General features: G+C 55.8%; 9 protein-coding genes across 9 annotated transcripts; 5 read left to right on the top strand and 4 right to left on the bottom strand.

Moving 5' to 3' along the window:
• The first annotated feature begins 266 nt into the window (after nt 1–266).
• On the top strand, nt 267–2,127 carry QBC33DRAFT_491610 (uncharacterized protein). Its single transcript, XM_060425475.1, has 2 exons — nt 267–1,357; nt 1,441–2,127. The coding sequence occupies exons 1-2, from the start codon at nt 508–510 to the stop codon at nt 1,680–1,682; spliced, it is 1,092 nt and encodes a 363-aa protein (XP_060283560.1). The 5' UTR covers nt 267–507; the 3' UTR covers nt 1,683–2,127.
• A 92-nt stretch (nt 2,128–2,219) lies between these two features.
• On the top strand, nt 2,220–4,166 carry QBC33DRAFT_558832 (LrgB-like family-domain-containing protein; the record flags this gene model as incomplete). Its single annotated transcript, XM_060429914.1, has 5 exons — nt 2,220–2,294; nt 2,360–2,434; nt 2,642–2,753; nt 2,817–3,884; nt 3,976–4,166. 5 exons carry the CDS (start codon nt 2,220–2,222, stop codon nt 4,164–4,166), a joined length of 1,521 nt encoding a protein of 506 aa, XP_060283559.1.
• Nucleotides 4,167–4,864: 698 nt separating this feature from the next.
• QBC33DRAFT_619471 (uncharacterized protein) lies at nt 4,865–5,885 on the top strand. Its single transcript, XM_060432738.1, has 2 exons — nt 4,865–5,521; nt 5,583–5,885. Exons 1-2 carry the CDS (start codon nt 5,139–5,141, stop codon nt 5,755–5,757), a joined length of 558 nt encoding a protein of 185 aa, XP_060283558.1. The 5' UTR covers nt 4,865–5,138; the 3' UTR covers nt 5,758–5,885.
• Nucleotides 5,886–6,171: 286 nt separating this feature from the next.
• Nucleotides 6,172–7,446, bottom strand: QBC33DRAFT_558830 (1, 4-beta cellobiohydrolase; the record flags this gene model as incomplete). Its single annotated transcript, XM_060429913.1, has 2 exons — nt 6,172–6,662; nt 6,753–7,446. The coding sequence occupies 2 exons, from the start codon at nt 7,444–7,446 to the stop codon at nt 6,172–6,174; spliced, it is 1,185 nt and encodes a 394-aa protein (XP_060283557.1).
• Nucleotides 7,222–8,016, top strand: QBC33DRAFT_538044 (uncharacterized protein). The gene has a single exon (XM_060427846.1). It carries the CDS (start codon nt 7,563–7,565, stop codon nt 7,992–7,994), a length of 432 nt encoding a protein of 143 aa, XP_060283556.1. The 5' UTR covers nt 7,222–7,562; the 3' UTR covers nt 7,995–8,016.
• A 642-nt stretch (nt 8,017–8,658) lies between these two features.
• On the bottom strand, nt 8,659–9,006 carry QBC33DRAFT_538043 (uncharacterized protein; the record flags this gene model as incomplete). Its single annotated transcript, XM_060427845.1, has 1 exon — nt 8,659–9,006. The coding sequence occupies one exon, from the start codon at nt 9,001–9,003 to the stop codon at nt 8,785–8,787; it is 219 nt and encodes a 72-aa protein (XP_060283555.1). The 3' UTR covers nt 8,659–8,784.
• A 1,073-nt stretch (nt 9,007–10,079) lies between these two features.
• QBC33DRAFT_65968 (uncharacterized protein) lies at nt 10,080–12,591 on the bottom strand. The gene is made up of 5 exons (XM_060432968.1): nt 12,449–12,591; nt 12,228–12,389; nt 12,049–12,158; nt 10,887–11,974; nt 10,080–10,827 (listed from the first exon to the last, which is right to left on the bottom strand). The coding sequence occupies exons 1-5, from the start codon at nt 12,482–12,484 to the stop codon at nt 10,163–10,165; spliced, it is 2,061 nt and encodes a 686-aa protein (XP_060283554.1). The 5' UTR covers nt 12,485–12,591; the 3' UTR covers nt 10,080–10,162.
• Nucleotides 12,592–13,316: 725 nt separating this feature from the next.
• Nucleotides 13,317–15,825, top strand: QBC33DRAFT_538037 (putative riboflavin transporter mch5 protein). The gene is made up of 3 exons (XM_060427844.1): nt 13,317–14,201; nt 14,284–14,858; nt 14,934–15,825. Exons 1-3 carry the CDS (start codon nt 13,767–13,769, stop codon nt 15,361–15,363), a joined length of 1,440 nt encoding a protein of 479 aa, XP_060283553.1. The 5' UTR covers nt 13,317–13,766; the 3' UTR covers nt 15,364–15,825.
• A 1,698-nt stretch (nt 15,826–17,523) lies between these two features.
• Nucleotides 17,524–18,189, bottom strand: QBC33DRAFT_558826 (uncharacterized protein; the record flags this gene model as incomplete). Its single annotated transcript, XM_060429912.1, has 1 exon — nt 17,524–18,189. The coding sequence occupies one exon, from the start codon at nt 18,187–18,189 to the stop codon at nt 17,524–17,526; it is 666 nt and encodes a 221-aa protein (XP_060283552.1).
• Between the last annotated feature and the right edge of the window lie 562 nt (nt 18,190–18,751).

Genomic DNA, 18,751 nt, shown 5'->3' with positions numbered 1-18,751 from the left:
TCTTTTCCTTCTCCTAACCTTCATCCCAACACTATCTCATCCTTTTCCTACACTGCACTGGGTTGAAATTTCCTCTGGAAAACTCAACTGTGAAAAGACACCTCCGGCAGGTTTTTCTTTTCCCATCCCTGCTTCTCATCCCTTGCACAGCAGCATCCTATCTTCGAGACTGCAAGAGGCACAAGTCAGCAAGCCAGCAAGAAAGCCTCGCAAATATCATTCGCATGTAGGTTTTCCCTCCCTCCATTTCTCCTCCAGACTTTGCCGAGCAATATTACATCCTCCTCTTCGTCCTCGGAAAGTGCGATACGCCGATATCTGTGATTTCGCCGATCTGATCTTCCTCCTCCTCCTCCTCCTCAACCTCGGAAAGTGCAATACGCCGATTTCTGTGAACTCGCCGATCTGATAAAAAAGTCATCTCGGCGTCGTTTTCCTTTCTTTCAACCCTCCCTCTTGCATTGGACAGCTTCAGATTCCACTAACCTGATTTGATATCTTTCAGCCATGGATCCTACAGCTGGGGATCCTATGCTACAGGCTCCACAGCATGAGCTTGAGCTAGAGAACGAGAGTCTGGAGAACGAGGTTCTAGATGGCGAGACTACCGAAGACGAGATTCTAGAGGGCGAGACTCCTGAGGACGATACTCCTGAGGACGAAGAGTCCAAGCCAACCTGCTTCCAGGACCTGCCTGTGGAGATCCAGACCGCCATCTTCCAGGAAGCCCTCCAGAAACCCTCGGTCCACTGGCTTGCCGTTGTCAAGCAGAACTACACCCAGACGTGGGGGGTCAAGATTTCCCCCTTGCCCAAGAAAAATGACCCATCTGGCTACCGGTATCTCAATGGACTTAAAAGGGTTTGCAAAAGCGCCTATGCCGCTGTGAGGTTGGCTACTCTTGAATCCTTCTCTATCCGGTTCTCGATGCTCCCCAACACGGCCGATGCCATGACGGACCTCTTTGTGCTTGAGTTTCGGCGCTCGACTCGAGTCGGAACCGGCAACAACGTTGACTACATAGACAGTTGTTACTGGCATCCAATGAACACTGTGGTGAACCCCAGATGTGACGTGTTGAGCATGAGGCAGAGGTTCAGAGACATGCGCAAGGTGGCTATTACTTACAAGCCCACCCATTCGCACTCGCACCCTGGCCCTGGAGTGCCGTTCAGATGTCTCTGGATACACCCGCAAACCCAAACCTGCCTTCCTACCTTCAGGGTCTGCCCAGTCGAGCTCGCCGGCTTTATCGACTGCCTTCCCGACCTCGAGACTCTGTACATCATCGTCGTCGTCTCTGGACGCAACTTCTTCCACCAGGCCGCGGTGCACCGATACAAGCAGCACCTATTTGGTATGTATTGCCCCCTCTGCCCCCTTCCCCTCAGCCGCCATGATAGCGGTATCACGTACTGACTGCCAACCCCCACCTCGCAGGTCCTGCTCACACTCGACCAGTTCCAAATCTCGAGACCTTCTACGACTCGAAGAACACCTACATCGAGCTCCACGCCCCGACCGTCACGAACTCGAACTACGCCATCTGGGACTCCGCCACGGTGTTCGACATCCTGGCCAGGACGAAGACGTCACTGCTCCAGGGCTCGACGTGGCAGACGCCCATTGAGCAACGCCAGGCCATCAAGCTGAAGGCCCTGGTCCAGGTGCTGCCGGTATGAGGGGTTGGCAGATCTGCCGGGTTGCGATTCGGTGCTGGGGAACACACAGGACCCGGGAATCTCCATTGCTTCTTTCCCCCCCGTTTCGCTTTTGGAGGAAGGGTTGAGTTCTGGCATGGCATGACAGGGCAGGCTGGGGAGACGGATGATCAGTGCGCATTTCCCTAAATAGCTGCAATAGGGGCGGACATTATCTTCGTCATAATAGAGAATTGCTCTGCATGCAGGTGCTGTTTGCTATTTATGCAGGAGATCTGTGCGTAACAGGTGGTGCGACACCAGCCATCGCATGGCAACACCAATTGCGACGGCGACAGCAATGGCGTCGTAATGAGACAAAATGTAGTTGACTTGGAGTTTCACCCCAAACCAGCTAGCATCCGTGGCGCCGAGATCGGCATATTTCGGCTTGATCACCGATCATTTTCGGGATCCATCGTCATACTCAGCAGACTACGGAAGGATAACCAGGCATGGCCGAACAGCTCTTTCACCCCGATTCCTCGTAATTACCTGTGGCTAATCGTTCTGCCCATGATGGCGGATCAGATACCCCGTTTCGCGACGTGCGTTTCGGAGGCGTTCGCTGACGGCATTGTCGCGCTCAAGTTGGTAATTAATTATGAATTAATCAAACGCATTCGACCATCATAGGGATGAACTGACAGAAGCTCCAGACAGGCCGCGCCACGGCAGGTTCCCTGCTTCGATCATGGCTCTATGTGCCATTCGGGATCGTCCTGATGCTCCTGGTTTGCTTTGGAGCGGATTCCCTGTTCAGACTTGCATCTGTGTCTTTTCCCGCCTCGGTTGCATGTCTCATACTGCTGTTCTTAGCCCTGCTTCTATCTGAGCGGCTGCTTGGTCATAACAGAACAAGAAGAGTGGTTGCCCTCCTCGACGTGCCTGTAAGATTGGGTTTCCCCGGGATTGCTCAACCCAGATTAACCTTTCCGCAGGCTGGATGGTCTCTACGATGGATCAACGTGTTCTTCATACCCACGTTCGTCCTTTTGCCGTTGAGTCCATCGATTGGCATCGTGGAGGTCTTCAAGATTATTGCCGTATTCAGTGAGGCGACCCGGCGTCAAATCAAGACTGTGAATTGTGCTGACACTTCGACTGACTGATTAGTTTTGGGATTCGTTGCCATGATGGTCCTCACTGCGTATATGACGAGATGGCTACAGATCCTTACAGGCTCTTCCAAGAGAGCGCTGACAGAGCGGGCCGAAGAATTGGGCGTGGAGGATGATCAGATACCCGTGACAGAAGCACCGCCGAATGAGAGCGCCCCCTCGTCGGCAGTAACCTCGGCGGCAGCGTCTACCGTTGCCCTGAACACCATACAGCAGCCCCCGAGGTCTCAAGACCCTTCTCTTGTCAGACCCCAAGATGCCTTCCAGAGCTTCGACGACATAGTCGGCGGCTCCGAAACTGAGAGGCGATTTGGCCAACCGACGCAATCTCCATTAGCACCACTACGGTCCCGACAGTGGGCAGCCTTCTTGACGACAAACCTGGACTGGATAACCTACCTCTCCATCTTCTTCCTTGTGGGTATTCCCGTTTACTACGCGAAGGGTTATGCCATGCCGCTCCACCTCACAATCACAATCCTGGCATATTTCACAGCCATGATGCTCCCGCCCCAATGGAGGCAGTACCTGCACCCCGTCCTCGTCTCCGCGCTCCTCACCGTGCTCACAACCTGGGTCTTTGCCCTTACTCGGGGCCAGGACCTCCACACCGCCCTCACCGAGTACCGGACTGGCCTCAAATATCTCCAACTCTGGCAAGGCACCAAGGCCACCACCAACAGCAACAACAACCAGCAGCAGCTGCTGCCGGGCGCAGGCGACGTGTTCGGCACCGTCCTCGACGCGAGCATCGTGTCCTTGGCCCTGCCCATGTACCAGCACCGGCGCGAGCTGCGCTCGCACTTCGCCGCCATCGTCGTGCCCAACGTCGTGCTCGCCGCCGGCTCGCTGTTCGCCTACCCGCCCGCCTGCCGCGCCGCGGGCATCGGCGCCGAGCGCGCCCTCGCCTTTGCGGCCAGGAGCCTGACGCTCGCCCTGGCGATCCCCGCGACGGACAACCTCGGCGGCGACGCCAACACGGTCGCCGCCGTCGCCATCATGAGCGGCATCGTCGGCGCGCTGGTCGGGCAGAGGATGCTGGCGATGCTGAAGATCCCTGAAGGTAAGGAGGATTCCCCCCCAGATATGGCGGCCGTGCCATACAGGCTTGCAGCCGGGCATCATGTGTGTGCTTATCATGGCTGTGGCCGTAGACGACTATGTCACCCGCGGAGTGACACTTGGGGCAAACTCATCCGCCATTGCAACGGCTCTCCTGCTCAGGACCGATCCCCGCGCCGCTGCCCTATCGAGTCTTTCCATGAGTTTGTTCGGCACGGTTACCGTTTTACTCACGTCTATCCCACCGATACGAGATTTAGTCCGCTCTTCAGTCGGGCTCTAAAAAGCGCAGGAGGGCGGCGAATGGAGAGTGAATACGGCTGCGCCTGTTTGGTAGTTGTTCCTTCCTAATATTCGAGGGCCCTGGGCTGTTGAATCTGCGATGAAGGACGTCGATGGGGAGGATGTTTATTGGATACCCAACTGCGGACAGAGCGATGAATATTTGACGCTTCGCCAACGGCCAACTTTGTGTGGATCTCTCAGGGGAAAGGAAGAGGTTAGTATGCTGGATAATTAATACCCGCCATTGGTGCTTGTGTTGTCCAAAGGAACAGGACGCCTTCAATATAGAACGTGGCATATGCCATTTTGGATATGTCTACAGGAACCCTGTACATAGAAAGAGCTAGAAGATGTAATTAGATGGCGCAAGACTCGGCAACATATTGAGTTGAGGGATATTGGAACTAAAATGCCGTATCTGATGGCACCATAGGTGGTCGAGACAATTGCGACATCTGGCTACCGATAGCGCCAATGGTTCCTGACGGCTGTTTTCAGGGGAGGGAGCGTCACCAATTCAAACATCGCAACCATTGGTGTTCCTTGCACAAGAGTGACGCCATCCGAGGCGCAGCGCAGCTCACGATTCGGGCAAGCTAGCCGATAACCGACAGCTCGAAACCGCACTCACGACCAGTAGGAATGTTGATCTTGCATTTCGTATTTGTAATCCTACTCTGTACGCCAGACCGCCATCGTCGCTGGTTTTGTGTGTATCCCCTGCCTCAGCAGTCCTTTCACGGAGATATCGTGGCCGTGGCTTTTATTGACGCGCTATCAAGCATGGAGCTGATCTCGCACTGGTGGTTGAATTAGTAATGCGGCCACAAGGGATTCCATTATAAATAGGGAGTCACAGAGTCTTGCCCATTCATTGTGACCAGTAGACAGAACCTACCTCGTCACCATCCCTCAGCCTTTCCCCCATCCCCTACCCCATCCATCCACACCTCCCACGGACCCTCCCAAAATGGCCAACCTAACCCTCCACGAAGTCCTCCTCCCAACCTTCACCAACGGTCTTCTCACCCTCGACCACATCCTCACCTCGGCGGAGAAGCACGCCTCGTCCAACGGCCTCGACGCCGACGCAGAGTACCCCGACGCTCGCCTGGCCGCGGACATGCGGCCCCTCTCCTTCCAGGTGCACAACGCCGCCAGCACCGTGAAGCGGGCCCTGGAGCGCATCGGCGCCGTCCCGGCCACCGACGAGTGGGTCCCCTTCGACGAGGGAGCCGCTGCTACTACTACTACGATTGCCGACCTGCGGGCACGCGTCGACGCCGCGCTGGGCCTGGCTAGGGGGGTCGATGCTGGTGTGGTTGATGCGCGGGCGGGGGAGTTGGTGGATCTGTGAGTTGACTGCACTGCGAGGAGAAGGGGGACGGTTGACTAACCAATTGTTGGGGGATAGGCCTTTCCGTGGGGAGGTGCTGAAATTGAAGGGGAAGGATTTCATCCTCAAACAGGCCATCCCAAATTACTTCTTCCATCTGCAGACCGCGTACGCTATCCTTCGGTCTAAGGGTGTGCCTATTGGCAAGCTGGATTATATTAGCAGCTTCGTGGAGGACCACGCAGCTTCTTGAAGAGGTTTGGGTAACGATGATTGTTGGCGGGTCTGGGTCTCAGCAGGGGCATACATGCTCGGGAGATCTGGAGACCTGCCCAGCTCTATCGGGTTGTCGTGGAGGTCATTGTGTTTGTGCAACTCCATCTTGTTGTATAGGAGCCAGCAGTCACCATCGGGCAAACCAAAGGTGAGATTAAACAAATTCAAATTTTACAGATGCCCATCCCCGCAGTGAAAATTTATTTCCTTAATGAACTTCAATGGTACCCATAGTCTGTGAAAAGGACTCAAGGACACAAGATTCAACAACAGGTTGACAGTTTTATCACAATCCAGACATAATATATACATGTATCAAGGACTTATTTCTCCCGATAAAACACCATGATCTACCTGGTATATACTCCCAACAACCACGCTCAAAACCGCATCATGCCGCCGCCTCGCCCTTAATAGAAGGATCCGCATTCTCGACCAGCTTCTCGACATACTCCTCGAACCACGCACCCGCCCTCGGCGCGCCCTCCATCCCACACTCACCGTCGCTCTCACCGCCGGGCTTGATCCAGACGATGCTGTCGATGAGCGTGTTGTTGACCGGCGTGCCCGGCGCCATGCCGAACCCGGCCTCGACGTTGCACCACTCGCCCCACTCCTCGCGCCCGCCGGGGACGGCGACGCGGCCCTGGTCGATGATGAAGCGCGAGGGCAGACCCTCGGCCTCGAGGTGGGGCGCCAGAGACGTGGCGTAGTGCGACTCGTCCCACGACTTGCTGTCGATGGTGAAGTTCTCGCGCGGGTTGGCGTTGAACGGGTTGTAGTTGGACACGTTGGTCGCGAAGCCGCGGATCCGCGTGCTGTTGCCCGAGCCGCCGGTGCTGTTGCTGGCCATGCGGAACACCTTGCCGAACTCGGCGGCAGCTGGGAGGATGGTTAGCATGATTGTGTGTGACAGTGGAAGTAAGTAATAAGGGATTCTGCGAGTGGTAGACACAGAAAGAGACAACTTACCAAGAGGCAGGTTTTGGTCCCAGCCGAGCCATCCGCCGTGGGCCGCGTCGATGTACAGGTGAACGTTGTCAAACTGCAGGCTGGCGATGGCGTAGGCGATGCCCTCCTGGTAGACAGGGCCGGCCTGGGCGCAGAACTCGATGCCCTGGTTGGTGACGAGGTTGGCCAGGGAGTCAGGCTCCAGGACGATGGCGAAGGTGAGGTCCGTGGCGGCGCCGACCTTCTCGGCGTAGGGCTTGACGAACTCGTTCTTGTAGATCTCGAGGCCGTCCTTGTCGCTGCTCAGCTCGCCCGCGCTCTCGCCGGCGCTGCAGTCCCGGTCGGGCAGGTTGTAGAGCACTAGCCCGACAATCTGGTCCACGCCCGTGGCCTCCTTGGCCGCGCGCGCCTGCTCGATGGCGGTGTCGATGTTCTTCAGGCTCGCCCGGTCCGACACCCAGACGAAGGTGCCCGTCTTCTGGATGGTGCGCACCTTGGCCGCGTTCTCGGCGTCGTCCCTGGCCGTGAAGGCGTCGAACGCCCTCTCGAGCTTGGCGCCCCAGGCGGGGTTGGCGAAGAGCGTCTTCCCATCGAAGGGGTTGGGGAGGGTGGAGTTATCACGCCTCCACCTGAAGCCGCTGTTGGACCGGGCATGGGGCACCGCCGAGACGGCTCCCACCGCGGAGAGGGTGGCGATGAGTGAGCTGATACGCATGGTGTGTAGTGTGCACGACAGAGAGACTATGGAGAGGAAGAAAAGACAGCACCGGAGTTATCTGTGAACGGTCTCTGTGACTGAATCGCTGTCCAGAAAGTCCAACACCAACAGCGATGGCATCAATTATTATATACTTTTGTCGTCTCTCTCTTCTTCCTCCTCCTCTCTCTTCTGGCTCCCCGATTGATGACCCGATTTATGAACGGCTCCATGACGGTGCATCTCTCGGCGAGCCAAGCCCTCCATCTCAGGAACGGAACGAAGAGATAAATGGCGATTTGCCCCCGTTGCTGGTCCACAGGCCGGCGGAAAGCCAGGGCCGGCGGCCAAGAGCCTCAGGATTAATTTGTGTGGTATTCGCTTCCGGCAACTATATGAGCCAAGCCATAACGGTTGAGAATACCAGCCGCCGCTCTAAATTGCATTGCGCCGAGCCGCGCCCTGGGACTTCCCGAACCGGCAGCGTAGGACCCTTATCCGGGATTGGGGCCTGTCGATCGCCCCCGCCGTTGGCGATGGGGGCCATACCCTATGCTGGGAGGTGAGGGGCGCGTGGCGTCATGGATGCGCCAATCTATGTTTCCCCTGGCCAGATCCAGATTAAACAGGCCCGCATTACATCTCAGAATTCCTGGCAGTTGGATTGGGTTGGCACACAGCTACCGTAGCATTACACAGCAGACTCTCATTCATGCCTGCATGCACACATTATTTTGTCCTTCTTTCCCTTCTTTTCCATCTCCTTGCCACTCTCCGAAGATCTTGTCTTCATCCAATATTACGATCCGCCTTGACTTAATTAAGATTTCATCATTCAACTTGGGAACAGGGCAGTGATCACTCTCGGTGATGCGTCAGGGGCAATTCGAAATCCGGCCTTGACATCACGAAATGCAGGTACAACACAAGTACATACGGTGAGTGAACGGTATTGGGTGGACATGATCTCACAACCAGATCTTTTGTTCTCCCGGATTCGGTAGTTCGCTTAGCGAACTTGAGACGGACGCCTCTAAATAGATTAATGTAATCATTTCTTACCGAGCTACCGAAGAGTTAATTATTGTTGGTACTACATGATACATCACATCACTCGACCACAAAGCACAAGATGGATAACCTCAAGTTGCTACCGTAGGACTGACAAACTGAAGACTCATGTTCCAATCTTACCTCGAGAAGGAAAACAGATAGGAGAAGAAGACAAACCCAAAATGCAAACAAACCAATGTCCACAATCCAAAGCAGAATCCAATTTGAATAACCAACCACTCCCGTAAGAACTCCGTGAGACTCCACAAGACTCCCCGATCAACCCACCAAACCCGCTCCCTACTACACCAACACAAAGTTCTCCCCCGAAATCCCATACCGATGCCTCAAAATATCCCCATCCACCCTCGCATAATGAAACGTGAGCTGCCTGCCCCCGGCCCCGGCCCCATGCGGCTCGTGCAAGATAACCGACCCCGGCAAGCGCATGGCCTCAGCGGGGAGGAACTCCCACGCCGAGCCCGCCAGCTTGCGCGCCGCGAACCCGATCCCCGTCATCATGTGCAGGAACGCCGCCCACCGCACCGACCCGGGCGCCGCCCCCCCGCCGCCCCCGCCCGGCACGTGGAAGAGCATCCGCACCACCTCCCACCCTTCCGCGTCCACCTCGAACCGCAGCGGCTCCCGCGGCTGCTGCTGTGCGATGTCTCCAGGAGCGACTGTCCAAAACCCTTGGCCAGCTAGGATAAATAGCATCTTTGAAGCTTGAGAGGCTCGCATTCATGCCCGTTAAAACTCTTCCGGTAACAGGTGGTCAAGACGGTGCCAAAAATGCCCACCGTGGAGGAAGCGGACAGCGTCCTTGGCCGACCGCCCAGCCGGGGACGGAACTACATCGGGGAAGAGATCATGTTGCTCCCCAATATTAGCACCGACCGGAATAATATCTTTTGAAGAACGAATTAGGCAGTTCAGGATATCCCAAGGTGAACAGTGCATCGATGACATGAGTATCGGTTGTTACAAGCATATGCCTAGGAGGCAAACCCATGCTGCTCTAAAAGGGAGAGGTTGTGCCCATGCTCGATGTCCTCTCCGATGTCCAACTTGGAAGACCGGAAACGGCGGGTTTTGGACTGTCATGTAATGCGTTGATAAAGAGTGACTATTTATGTAAACAAAGGGTGTCGGTAGGAGTCTGGAAACGGAGGGCACTAGCTGGAAAAGGGGGTGGTGGATGCAACCTTCTGATATTTTAGCCAGTCAGCTTTGAACTTGCAACTGGGCTCGATTTTCAATGGAAGAGAGGAGGAAGGCGAGGGTGAAAGGGAAAAGCTGGAATTTTTGGGATTTCCTCCCCTTCTTTGGCAGACCACCGGCGCTTTGAGGAAGTCATTTCCCTAACGTGGCTAGACTTGTGTTCAGAAATTGGATTTGAAATGTGATGGCACTAGCGGTTTGGGCGATAGAAATACTTGCAAAAAATGACTTCCCTTGATTGCCACGTCCGCGATGACAGTGGTGGTACTTAGGGCGTGGAAATGTTGGGGGTGAATCTTGAATATTAGATTGAAGTTGCACGCTTCTATGAGCCCTTGATTGTGTCACGCCTTAGAAATCATGTCCTGCGCTGCCGAAAAGCCCTTGATTGTATCCCGCCTCAGAAATCATGTCCTGTGCTGTGCTGCCGAATAGCCCTTGCCCTTGACTGTGTCACGCCTCAGAAATCATGTCCTGCGTTGCCGAAATTTAGCACAGACGGGTCAAAGCGTAGGTGCGGTGAAATGCCAAAATTCATATCAAAGAAGGGACTCCCCTCGAGACCTTCACCAAACGATGCTCCGGGAGGCCAGTCCGTGAGCATGCCATTGTGCATGTCGGCAGAATTCGGGTCTGAATTCGGGTCTGTCACTGAGGCATCGACCGACAGCTCACTTGATTGAGGTGCCGCGGGATAGCGGCGCAGCTTATCCAGAACCTTCTCGAGACCACCCGCCATCAGGTGGACGAGATGCCATTTTCCCGTCGGTATAGATCGGAACAGTTCAACGAGCCTGGTGATAAGATCATGGACCTGGACTGGATCGACTAGCGAGGCACCGTGTTTTGTGGACACGCTGACGAGGAACATGCAGGCAAAGGCTGTCATCGAGTGTAGCCAAGACGGGATGCCATTGAGCCCGTCTATCAGGTCCGGATCCACAAGAAGCAGGTTGATGATGGCTCTTGCCTCGGTGACTGCGGTTGAAGCGAAATCCTGGAACGGAGGTGGGACAGGAGATCCGCGAAGGCCACTGAATACATGCGAGTATAGGTATAGTTTCGCGAAATGGAGGTGCAGAATAGCGCCTTTTCGAGGGAACCGGCCGAGCTGCTCGCTATGTTCTGTGGCAGTTGATTAGTCTGAGCTCGCCCGTTGGGTGCCTATGAAATCTAGGGCGCACCTTGTATCTCGCCTGTCCATTTCGTGTACCACTGCTCAAGTTGATAGTTGAAGTCGACAATGTGGCCCAGATACTCCTGTGGGATCGGGTTCCCAGTGTACGGCCCAAACACGCCCCGAATCTTGCTGAAGATGAGGAGCAGGGTTACCTGGCTGATGAGCCTTATGTCCGACACGGTTGCTGCAGAGCAGCGGAGAAAGGCCTCGCTTTTGTGCAGGGAGAAGTCTTCCTGAACAACTGGCGGCCTACCGTAAATTGTCGCGAGGTGTTGGTCGCAAACATAGAGGATGTACCACAGTCTCAAACGGTCTGCGGCCTCTTCGCTGCCTTCAGCCATGACACGGTCGAAACTGTGGCTCAGGTTGAACTCGACGGCCCTGCGGATGGCATAGCCAGACATGGTCCAGGAGATGTCGCTCAGCCAGTACGAGGCGATGCACATGGCCCTCAGAGTCTCCACGCTGATTCGACGGTCGAACATGGAGTTTGCCATTAGGCGTCGGAATTCGTGGCTGCAGATGCCGTAGATATTGTCGCTCTGGGGATCGTGTAGGGCTGCGACGGTGCAAATGCAGGCCGTCAGGATGGAGCTCCTCCTCCGCAGCTCATCCAAGGTGGCGCATGGGCAACCAATCCGATACATGAAATGGTCGATCCGGTCATTGTACAGCCGGAAGAGACGCTCTGCGCTTTCCACGCTAATGGCCCCTTTCGAGATGAAATCGACGACCACGTCACTGTCAGGATGACCTGGATGCCTTTCGACTTCCTTCGTATCGGGTGAGCGTAATGCACTTATCTTTGTAAGATGGTAGAGGGAGTGAATCGGGACATGGGGCAAGCCCTCGTCCTCCGGGTCGATATTGGGTGAGTTGTCGCAGGATAGCCCCGATTCTTGCTGCTGCTGCTGCTGCTGCTGCTGGGGTGCCGAGTTTGTAGAAGGAGGTCCCAATATGTCCTCCGAGTAACTTGTACTAGGGCCAGTGGACGAGCTGAGCTGTGCCATGGGAGGCATATTGAGGCGTGACAGAACGCCCTGGAGGGTGGAATACACCATATAGAGGTCATCTGAGTAAGCATCCGCGAATCTGTGCCACGATCATTAGAAGTCGGCCCGAGCATGGCCAGGTCAAGGGCCAAACTGGAGACTGGTTGTCCGCACTGAGTCTTCTCATCAATGATGGTTTGGAGGCTCTTGTTCAAGACACAACCAAGATTCCTCTCCGCGCATCTCCGACACGGAGGCCCCCGCTCGTCCATAAGACATTTTATCTGCGAGCATAGCAGGGTTCATCAGCATCAAGCCCCGCGTGTCGTCTAGGTCCTCCGATGCAAATTCACCTTCTGTTTCCGACATGCGGCGCAGGCCTTGACTTTCCTGGATATCCGCGGTATCGAAGCTTGCGCCGACTGCAGTTCTTGGCTTCCACTCCGTTCATCGGAGCCCTGTCGGGCAGAAGGTTTGGCGCGAACACCTGTGGCCGCAGTGGGCGGGCTGTAGGGCTGTATTATGCATCAGCATGAACTGGACTACACTGATTGAGCTTGGCAGTGAAACTTACCGGAGAGTTGGTCGGAGTGCGTATATGTTCAGACATTGTTGCGTGTTTTCATCTCTGCCAAGATGGTCTTGACTCGCCCATGAGAATTTGACGATGTTCAACGACCCCACATATGAATTCGTTGATTATCATTCGCTCCTTCCTCGCCAGCAACTAGGAACCCCCCACGATTCCTTAGCGTGGCTAGTCTCTATAACCTAACCCCTACTTAGTTAGACCTTACGGATCCGTACAGTGGGGGATGCCTCTTCATGTCGTTCAGCAATGTCGAATGGGGAGTTGGCTCCTCTAACGATACAAACACAACTTCTTGCAGATTTTGGATGCCAATCTCGATTGCTAGCAATGGGCTAGCAATCATGCCTCCTAAGCTGACTGATCAGAATATTCAGTTGCTCTCCCCATCTCAGGCGTAGACCTAATTATAGACTGCCCAAACTGTCAAAAATAATGAGAAGGCTGTGGTGAGAAGACTGTGTCCACTCTGAGATCAAGCTGGAAGTATACCTACCTACCTACCTACCCAATTATCTGCCACGTGAAAATGTTGTCGGACAAAAACACGGAGAGCGAGCATCACGACTCTTCCGGCCACAGCTGTATTAATAGAGGCAATCTCAAGATAGGATCGGAAACTGAAATGTCCGCAGATTAATTCCGTCGACGAATTTAACAATGGCAGCTGATAACAGCTGCCATGACCATGGCGTCGGTCTCCGAGCTAGATCCGGAAATTTGAGCATGCTGCAAAGTTCGACGGTCCTTCCAATCTTCCAATCATGGCTGACGAGTGGATCCACATCTCGGCCTTCGCGTTTGCGAGAGCAAATGTCTAAGTCCGAGACGTGTAATTCTGTACCACAGACCACACAAACCCGCTGAGGTGACTCGGTCGATTCTCGACGAAGGATCGAATCCGGCCGAAATCTCATGGACGCGGTCTGTAGAACCAACAATATGATTGGGCATGCCAATATCCGCTGTCAACCAGCGCGAGCCTCGCGAATACCCCTGCCTGAAGCAACCCTAGACTCCTTCTGGCCCTGGCTCGGCCTCTCCTCCGCCAATCTTAAAGCCGAGCACTGTTCGAGGCATCTTGAAACTTGACTGTTGACGCGCATGCCGTCTGGACGTATATTAGTAGAATCCCATGGCATTTTCTTCTCATGTCAAGGTGTCTCACATCTGTTAAATAGACATCATCCGTGGCCCTTGCCCAGCCTTCGTCTGCTTCCCATCGCCAATTGCCAATCCTCCTGCCAAGCTGCCACTCATTATTAACCCAAGTCCGAGGGTGTGTCACTTCTGACAGTCCACGATGGCTCGCTCAACAGGGGGCGGCTCCGATTCGTCCATGACTCTAGACGAGAAAGCACCCGACATGGCGTACGCCAAGGCGCCCTACTCGCCGTCCATGGCGCGCATCGCGTCCCAGCAGCGGGAGACCATTGCCAACGAGGCCGCCGAGCCGGAGGCCGTCGCCGAGGCCGACCTCGAGAAAACCGGGGCCCTTCCCCCACACCAGCCGGCGCCCGGCATCTTCGACCCATCCTCATTCCCGGACGGCGGCCTGCAGGCATGGCTCGTCGTCTTTGGCGGCTGGTGTGGCCTGTTCTGCACCTTCGGCCTCATCAACTGCGTCGGCGTCTTTGTCGAGTATTACGCCCGTGGCCCGCTCTCTCATTACAGCCTCCCGACCGTCAGCTGGATCACCTCGGTCCAGGTCTTCTTCATGACCTTTTCCGGCATTGTGGTATGTTGTCTCCGGTTCTTAACCTTTTCTCCTTTCACCGCGGCGATTCCTGATTCCTGATTCCTAATCCCACCCTCGCTAGTTCGGCCGTTTGTTTGACAATTTCGGGCCCCGCTGGCTCCTGGTTTTCGGCACCATCGCCTACGTCTTCGGCCTCATGATGGTCTCTCTCTCGACCCAGTACTACCAGTTCTTCCTCGCCCAGGGCGTCGTCAGCGCCATCGGGTCGTCGGCCATCTTCAACGCATGCATGGCATCGGTCGTATCGTGGTTCCACCGCCGCCGCGCGGCAGCCTTCGGCATCATGGTCAGCGGCTCATCCCTCGGCGGCGTCATCCTGCCCATCATGATGAACCACATGATTGCCAAGGTCGGCTATCCCTGGGCCATTCGCGCCGTCGCCTTCATGTTCCTCTTCCTCTGCAGCATAGCCTGCCTGACCGTCAGGTCTCGCCTGCCACCGAGGCCGAAGCCCCTGGTCATAGACGACTACCTCTCCGGCTTCAGGCAGCTGTCCTTCGTGCTGACAGTCGCGGCGGCATTCTTCTTCTTCCTGGGCATGTTCCTGCCCTTCAACTACATCATCCTGCAGGCCGAGGCCAACGGCATGGATCCCGACCTAACCGCGTATCTCCTGCCGATCATCAACGCCGTGAGGTAAGACTGCCTACTGCAATCCAAACAACGGCCCCCAAACCATAAACGCTGACCAAGCATCCCCCCCAAAAACAGCATCATCGGCCGCATCGCCCCCGGCATCGTAGCCGACAAGATCGGGCGCTTCAACGTGACCATCTTCATCACCGCGCTCTCGGGCGTGATCACGCTCGCGCTCTGGATACCGGGCAAGACCAACGGCCCCATCATCGCGTACGCGATCCTCTTCGGCTTCAGCTCGGGCGGCTTCATCGGGCTCGGCCCGACCCTGGTCGCGCAGATCTCCGACATCCGTCAGATCGGCGTCCGCACCGGCACCTCGTTCGCCGTCCAGAGCTTCGGCGCCCTCGCGGGGAGCCCCATCGCCGGCGCCATCGTCGCCGCCCAGGGCGGCAGCTTCCTCGGCCTGCAGGTGTTCTGCGGCTGCTCCATGCTGGTGAGCGTCGCGCTCTTCGTCGCCGCGAGGTGGGCTCAGGTCGGATGGGTTGTCAAGAAGAAGGTCTGATGTTTGGTGCTTCTCCGGCCGCTCCTGGCTTTTTCGTGTGTTTGCCTTGGGGGAGTACCTGGGCACACGGCCATCTGGGATGGAGTGCTTTGAGTTTGATTTTGATTTTGTCGGGAACGATCCCTTCGGGATGATCTATCTCGTCCTAGAATGGCTTGGTACCTATGGGTTTGCATCCTCTGCTGGTGGGCTAGCTTGTGTTTTTGGTTCTTATTTTGGAGTAATCTGGACAACTCTCAATTCCGCATAGATAGAACATGGGATAGAACGGAAAAGTCAAAAGGCACCGGATGGTTTGGCATCGTTTCGGGGGCAATGGGTTTCTTGCTTACCTCGTATTAATTGTCCATTACTAAATAATTCAACGTTTTGGACAACCGGAAATCCCCACCGCATCCACCGCACTTGTCCGGTGGCAGCATATGAAGACAGCTCATACTGATAGGCAATATTGGACTTGAACTGAATTGTCTCTTGATTACGACTTCAGCCCTGTCTATATATAAATCTAATGAGATCCGCCCACCCGGAGGGTTTGATATTCCAAGTCACCCCTCCCCTCCAGTCTCGGCTGGGATGGGCGATCTCGAAGAACGCGAAGGTGGTGGCGAGGCCTGAGGTGTGCGCTGCAACTCGAGGCTCAGTAACGAGGAGCCCCAAGTTTAGTGCGCACCCCAGACCTCACCGCTACCTTCGCGTTCTTCGACATCGCCCATCCCAGTCGAGATTGGGGAGGAGGGGTGCCTTGGAATGTCGTCCCCGGCGGGACCAATCTCCCACCGGAGGGGGGGCCGGGCATCCATCCATCCCTCCATTTCCCCCGTCCCCGGCCCGCCCCCCCAACCTTCCATCCACCCTTCCATCCACCCTTCCACATGGCCCCATCAGAGTGGATGAGTGGGCTGGAAGCCACACCCATCCGTCTCGTCCATCCACCTTTCATTTCACCCAGCCGCCTCCCCGCCCCGCCCAGTTACAGGGCCGGGACCCATACTCCATGCAGTAGCAGAAGAAGCATCCCGGCCCTTGAGCAGGAGCAGGAGCCAGGGCGGCACATGGGGCGAGAGAGGAGAGGGAGCCATGTCCACCCAGCCGACCATCTCACCTCCCCTTTCTCATCTCCTCCTTCCACACTCCCTCCAGGGGCGGGACCACGGGAGGCACCACGAATCCATCCAGCCCTCCATCTCTCCCGTCTGCCTCTCCGGCCCCCGCCCGGTCCCCATCATTCCTCCTCCCAAGCCGGGGCAGGCCCTATGAGGAGGGGGAGGTGTAGGGTTTCTTTTGTTTTGCCACCCCCCCACCCCCCCCCCCCAAACTTTCCATTTCCCCTTGTTCCACTCATCTTTTGTTGTTTTCATTATATATATATAAAAAAATAAAAAAATTCTCGGACCCCTGGACCAGTGAGTCGGGGCCGGGGAGAGAACAGGCCCTTGAGGGCGGCCGACGAGCTCCCTCCCGTGCCCGGTGCCAGGGGCTGCCACCCTAGGTTGGGTTCAGCATCGTCCCCCAGAGCGGTAGTGCTGGTCCTGCAGGTGAGGAGATATTGTCAGTTATCGACTATCAATCAGCAAGGAGGGAAAGGTATTGCGATGGACTTACTACGCCCCGTGAGGTCGCACTTGAATCCACCACTCGACCACCCGGTCATCCCATCTAACTCCCCCACTCGGCCACCCGGTCAACACACCACGTATCCCATGTTGAGAACCAACCTCCCGGATGATATCGCGGATCACCTTGAGGATCTCTCGGATGGTGTTGAGGACCTCTCGGATGAGAAGAAGAGAAACCCCAGAGCCCCTCTTTCGTCTCAGGGTACATCATCCGCAAGGATGCTCTCTATGACCTCATCCTAGGCGCCCACGATGCGGTATGTGGGCCCCTTCCTAAAGGGAAAACATCGTCAGTCTTCAGCCATCAACGACAAATCGGGGAGCAGTCACTCATTGATGAAGGATGGACTTACTCGCCTCACCCCACAGGCGGAACGATAATTAGGTATACCTAATTCACTCCTCCCCTCGACCCACCGGTCAAATCCAAGATTTTGTCTCGCCTTTCCCCCACTCGACCACAGGTCATCCCTCCAAAAAAATCGACCGGCCGGTCAGCCCACCCTCCCTACCCAATGACCGGCCAGGTCGATTGCACTGTCTAGTATCTCGTATACCCCAGCGGGTGGTCGCGGTAGTAATAGTAGTAGTAGAAAGGCGGCACCTCCGGGTCGTTGAGCAGCCTCCAGAGAAAGGGAAGTCGATAGTCGAAGCCGGGGTCGAAGACAGGCTCGGAGTAGACGGGGTGCTGCACGGGGGCATACCCGAAGGGGGGCCAGCCGGTGTACTGTTCGGCGTCTTCGGCGTATTGGGGGATGACGTTCTCGGCGGTTTGCTGCGGTGGAGTAACTGGGCCCCAGACGTGGTTCATGTTCGGCGTCGGCGGCGGGGGGATGCTGCCTCTTTGGTACGCACGCCACTGCTGAGCACCCGGGTTGAGGAGTCGTTGGACAAGCTCATGATATTCCAAGGCCCTGCGAGGGTTGTCGACGGGGACGGCGACGTTGCTCGCTCCTGATGGACCCCCATTGCGCTCTCCCTGGGCGGCTTGGTGGGAAAATTCTTCTCCTCGGGGGGAGGCATCGTGAGTGACTTGGCCCGTTCTTGGTGAAGTCCTGGTGGAGCCTCCCTGCGAGGCGTGCTCGCCAACTTCTTCAACGCGAGGGGAGGTATGGTGAGGGGTATTGGGTGTGGCAGGCCCATTTTCCGATGTTGCCTCGGTGGCGGTTCCCTGCTCGGCTTGCTGGCCAAACCCTTGCGAAGACATCTTTGGTTGTGATGATATTGGGTATCTTATGAGGAGAATCAGAAATGATGATGTGTCTAAAGGCGGACCTCAACAGGTCAGCACTTGGACTCAACCAGCAGCGTGGATGGGCAAAAAGGTTGAATGGGCAGTGACGGAAGATGGAGAAGGCGAGTGCCAGCAGAGAGTAACAAGTTAGGATGAAGATAAGGTGTCCGAGGGATGGGAAAGTGAAGGCTGGGAATTCATGAAGAATACCTTAGAGGAACGGAATGAGAGGTGCTTGGAGTATCAAGTGAAAGTTCGAAATGGGAAAGGAATTCAAGTGTAGCAAGCAGAGTTGCTAATGAGGCAAGATATGGAGATTGCGATGAGGGTTTAGGCTTGATGACCGAGGAAGAAAAGTAAAGAAAATGTGTGGGGAGGAGGGAATGATAGAAACCCAGGTGCAAGGCAAAACAGGTGATGGTGATATAGCCGCAGTCTTTGCTCGGGTTATGGGCCTGAGGTTTGGGAAACCGGGGAGGGGAGATGAGGGATATCTGGAGGGTATGAAGAATGTGGAAGAAAATACCGTAGATAA

Source organism: Phialemonium atrogriseum, assembly GCF_030411735.1.
Source record: "Phialemonium atrogriseum strain 8032-3 unplaced genomic scaffold QBC33scaffold_12, whole genome shotgun sequence".
Taxonomy (NCBI): domain Eukaryota; kingdom Fungi; phylum Ascomycota; class Sordariomycetes; order Cephalothecales; family Cephalothecaceae; genus Phialemonium; species Phialemonium atrogriseum.
The sequence above is the reverse complement of the archived record's forward strand: the minus strand, read 5'-3'. Positions and strand labels throughout refer to the sequence as shown.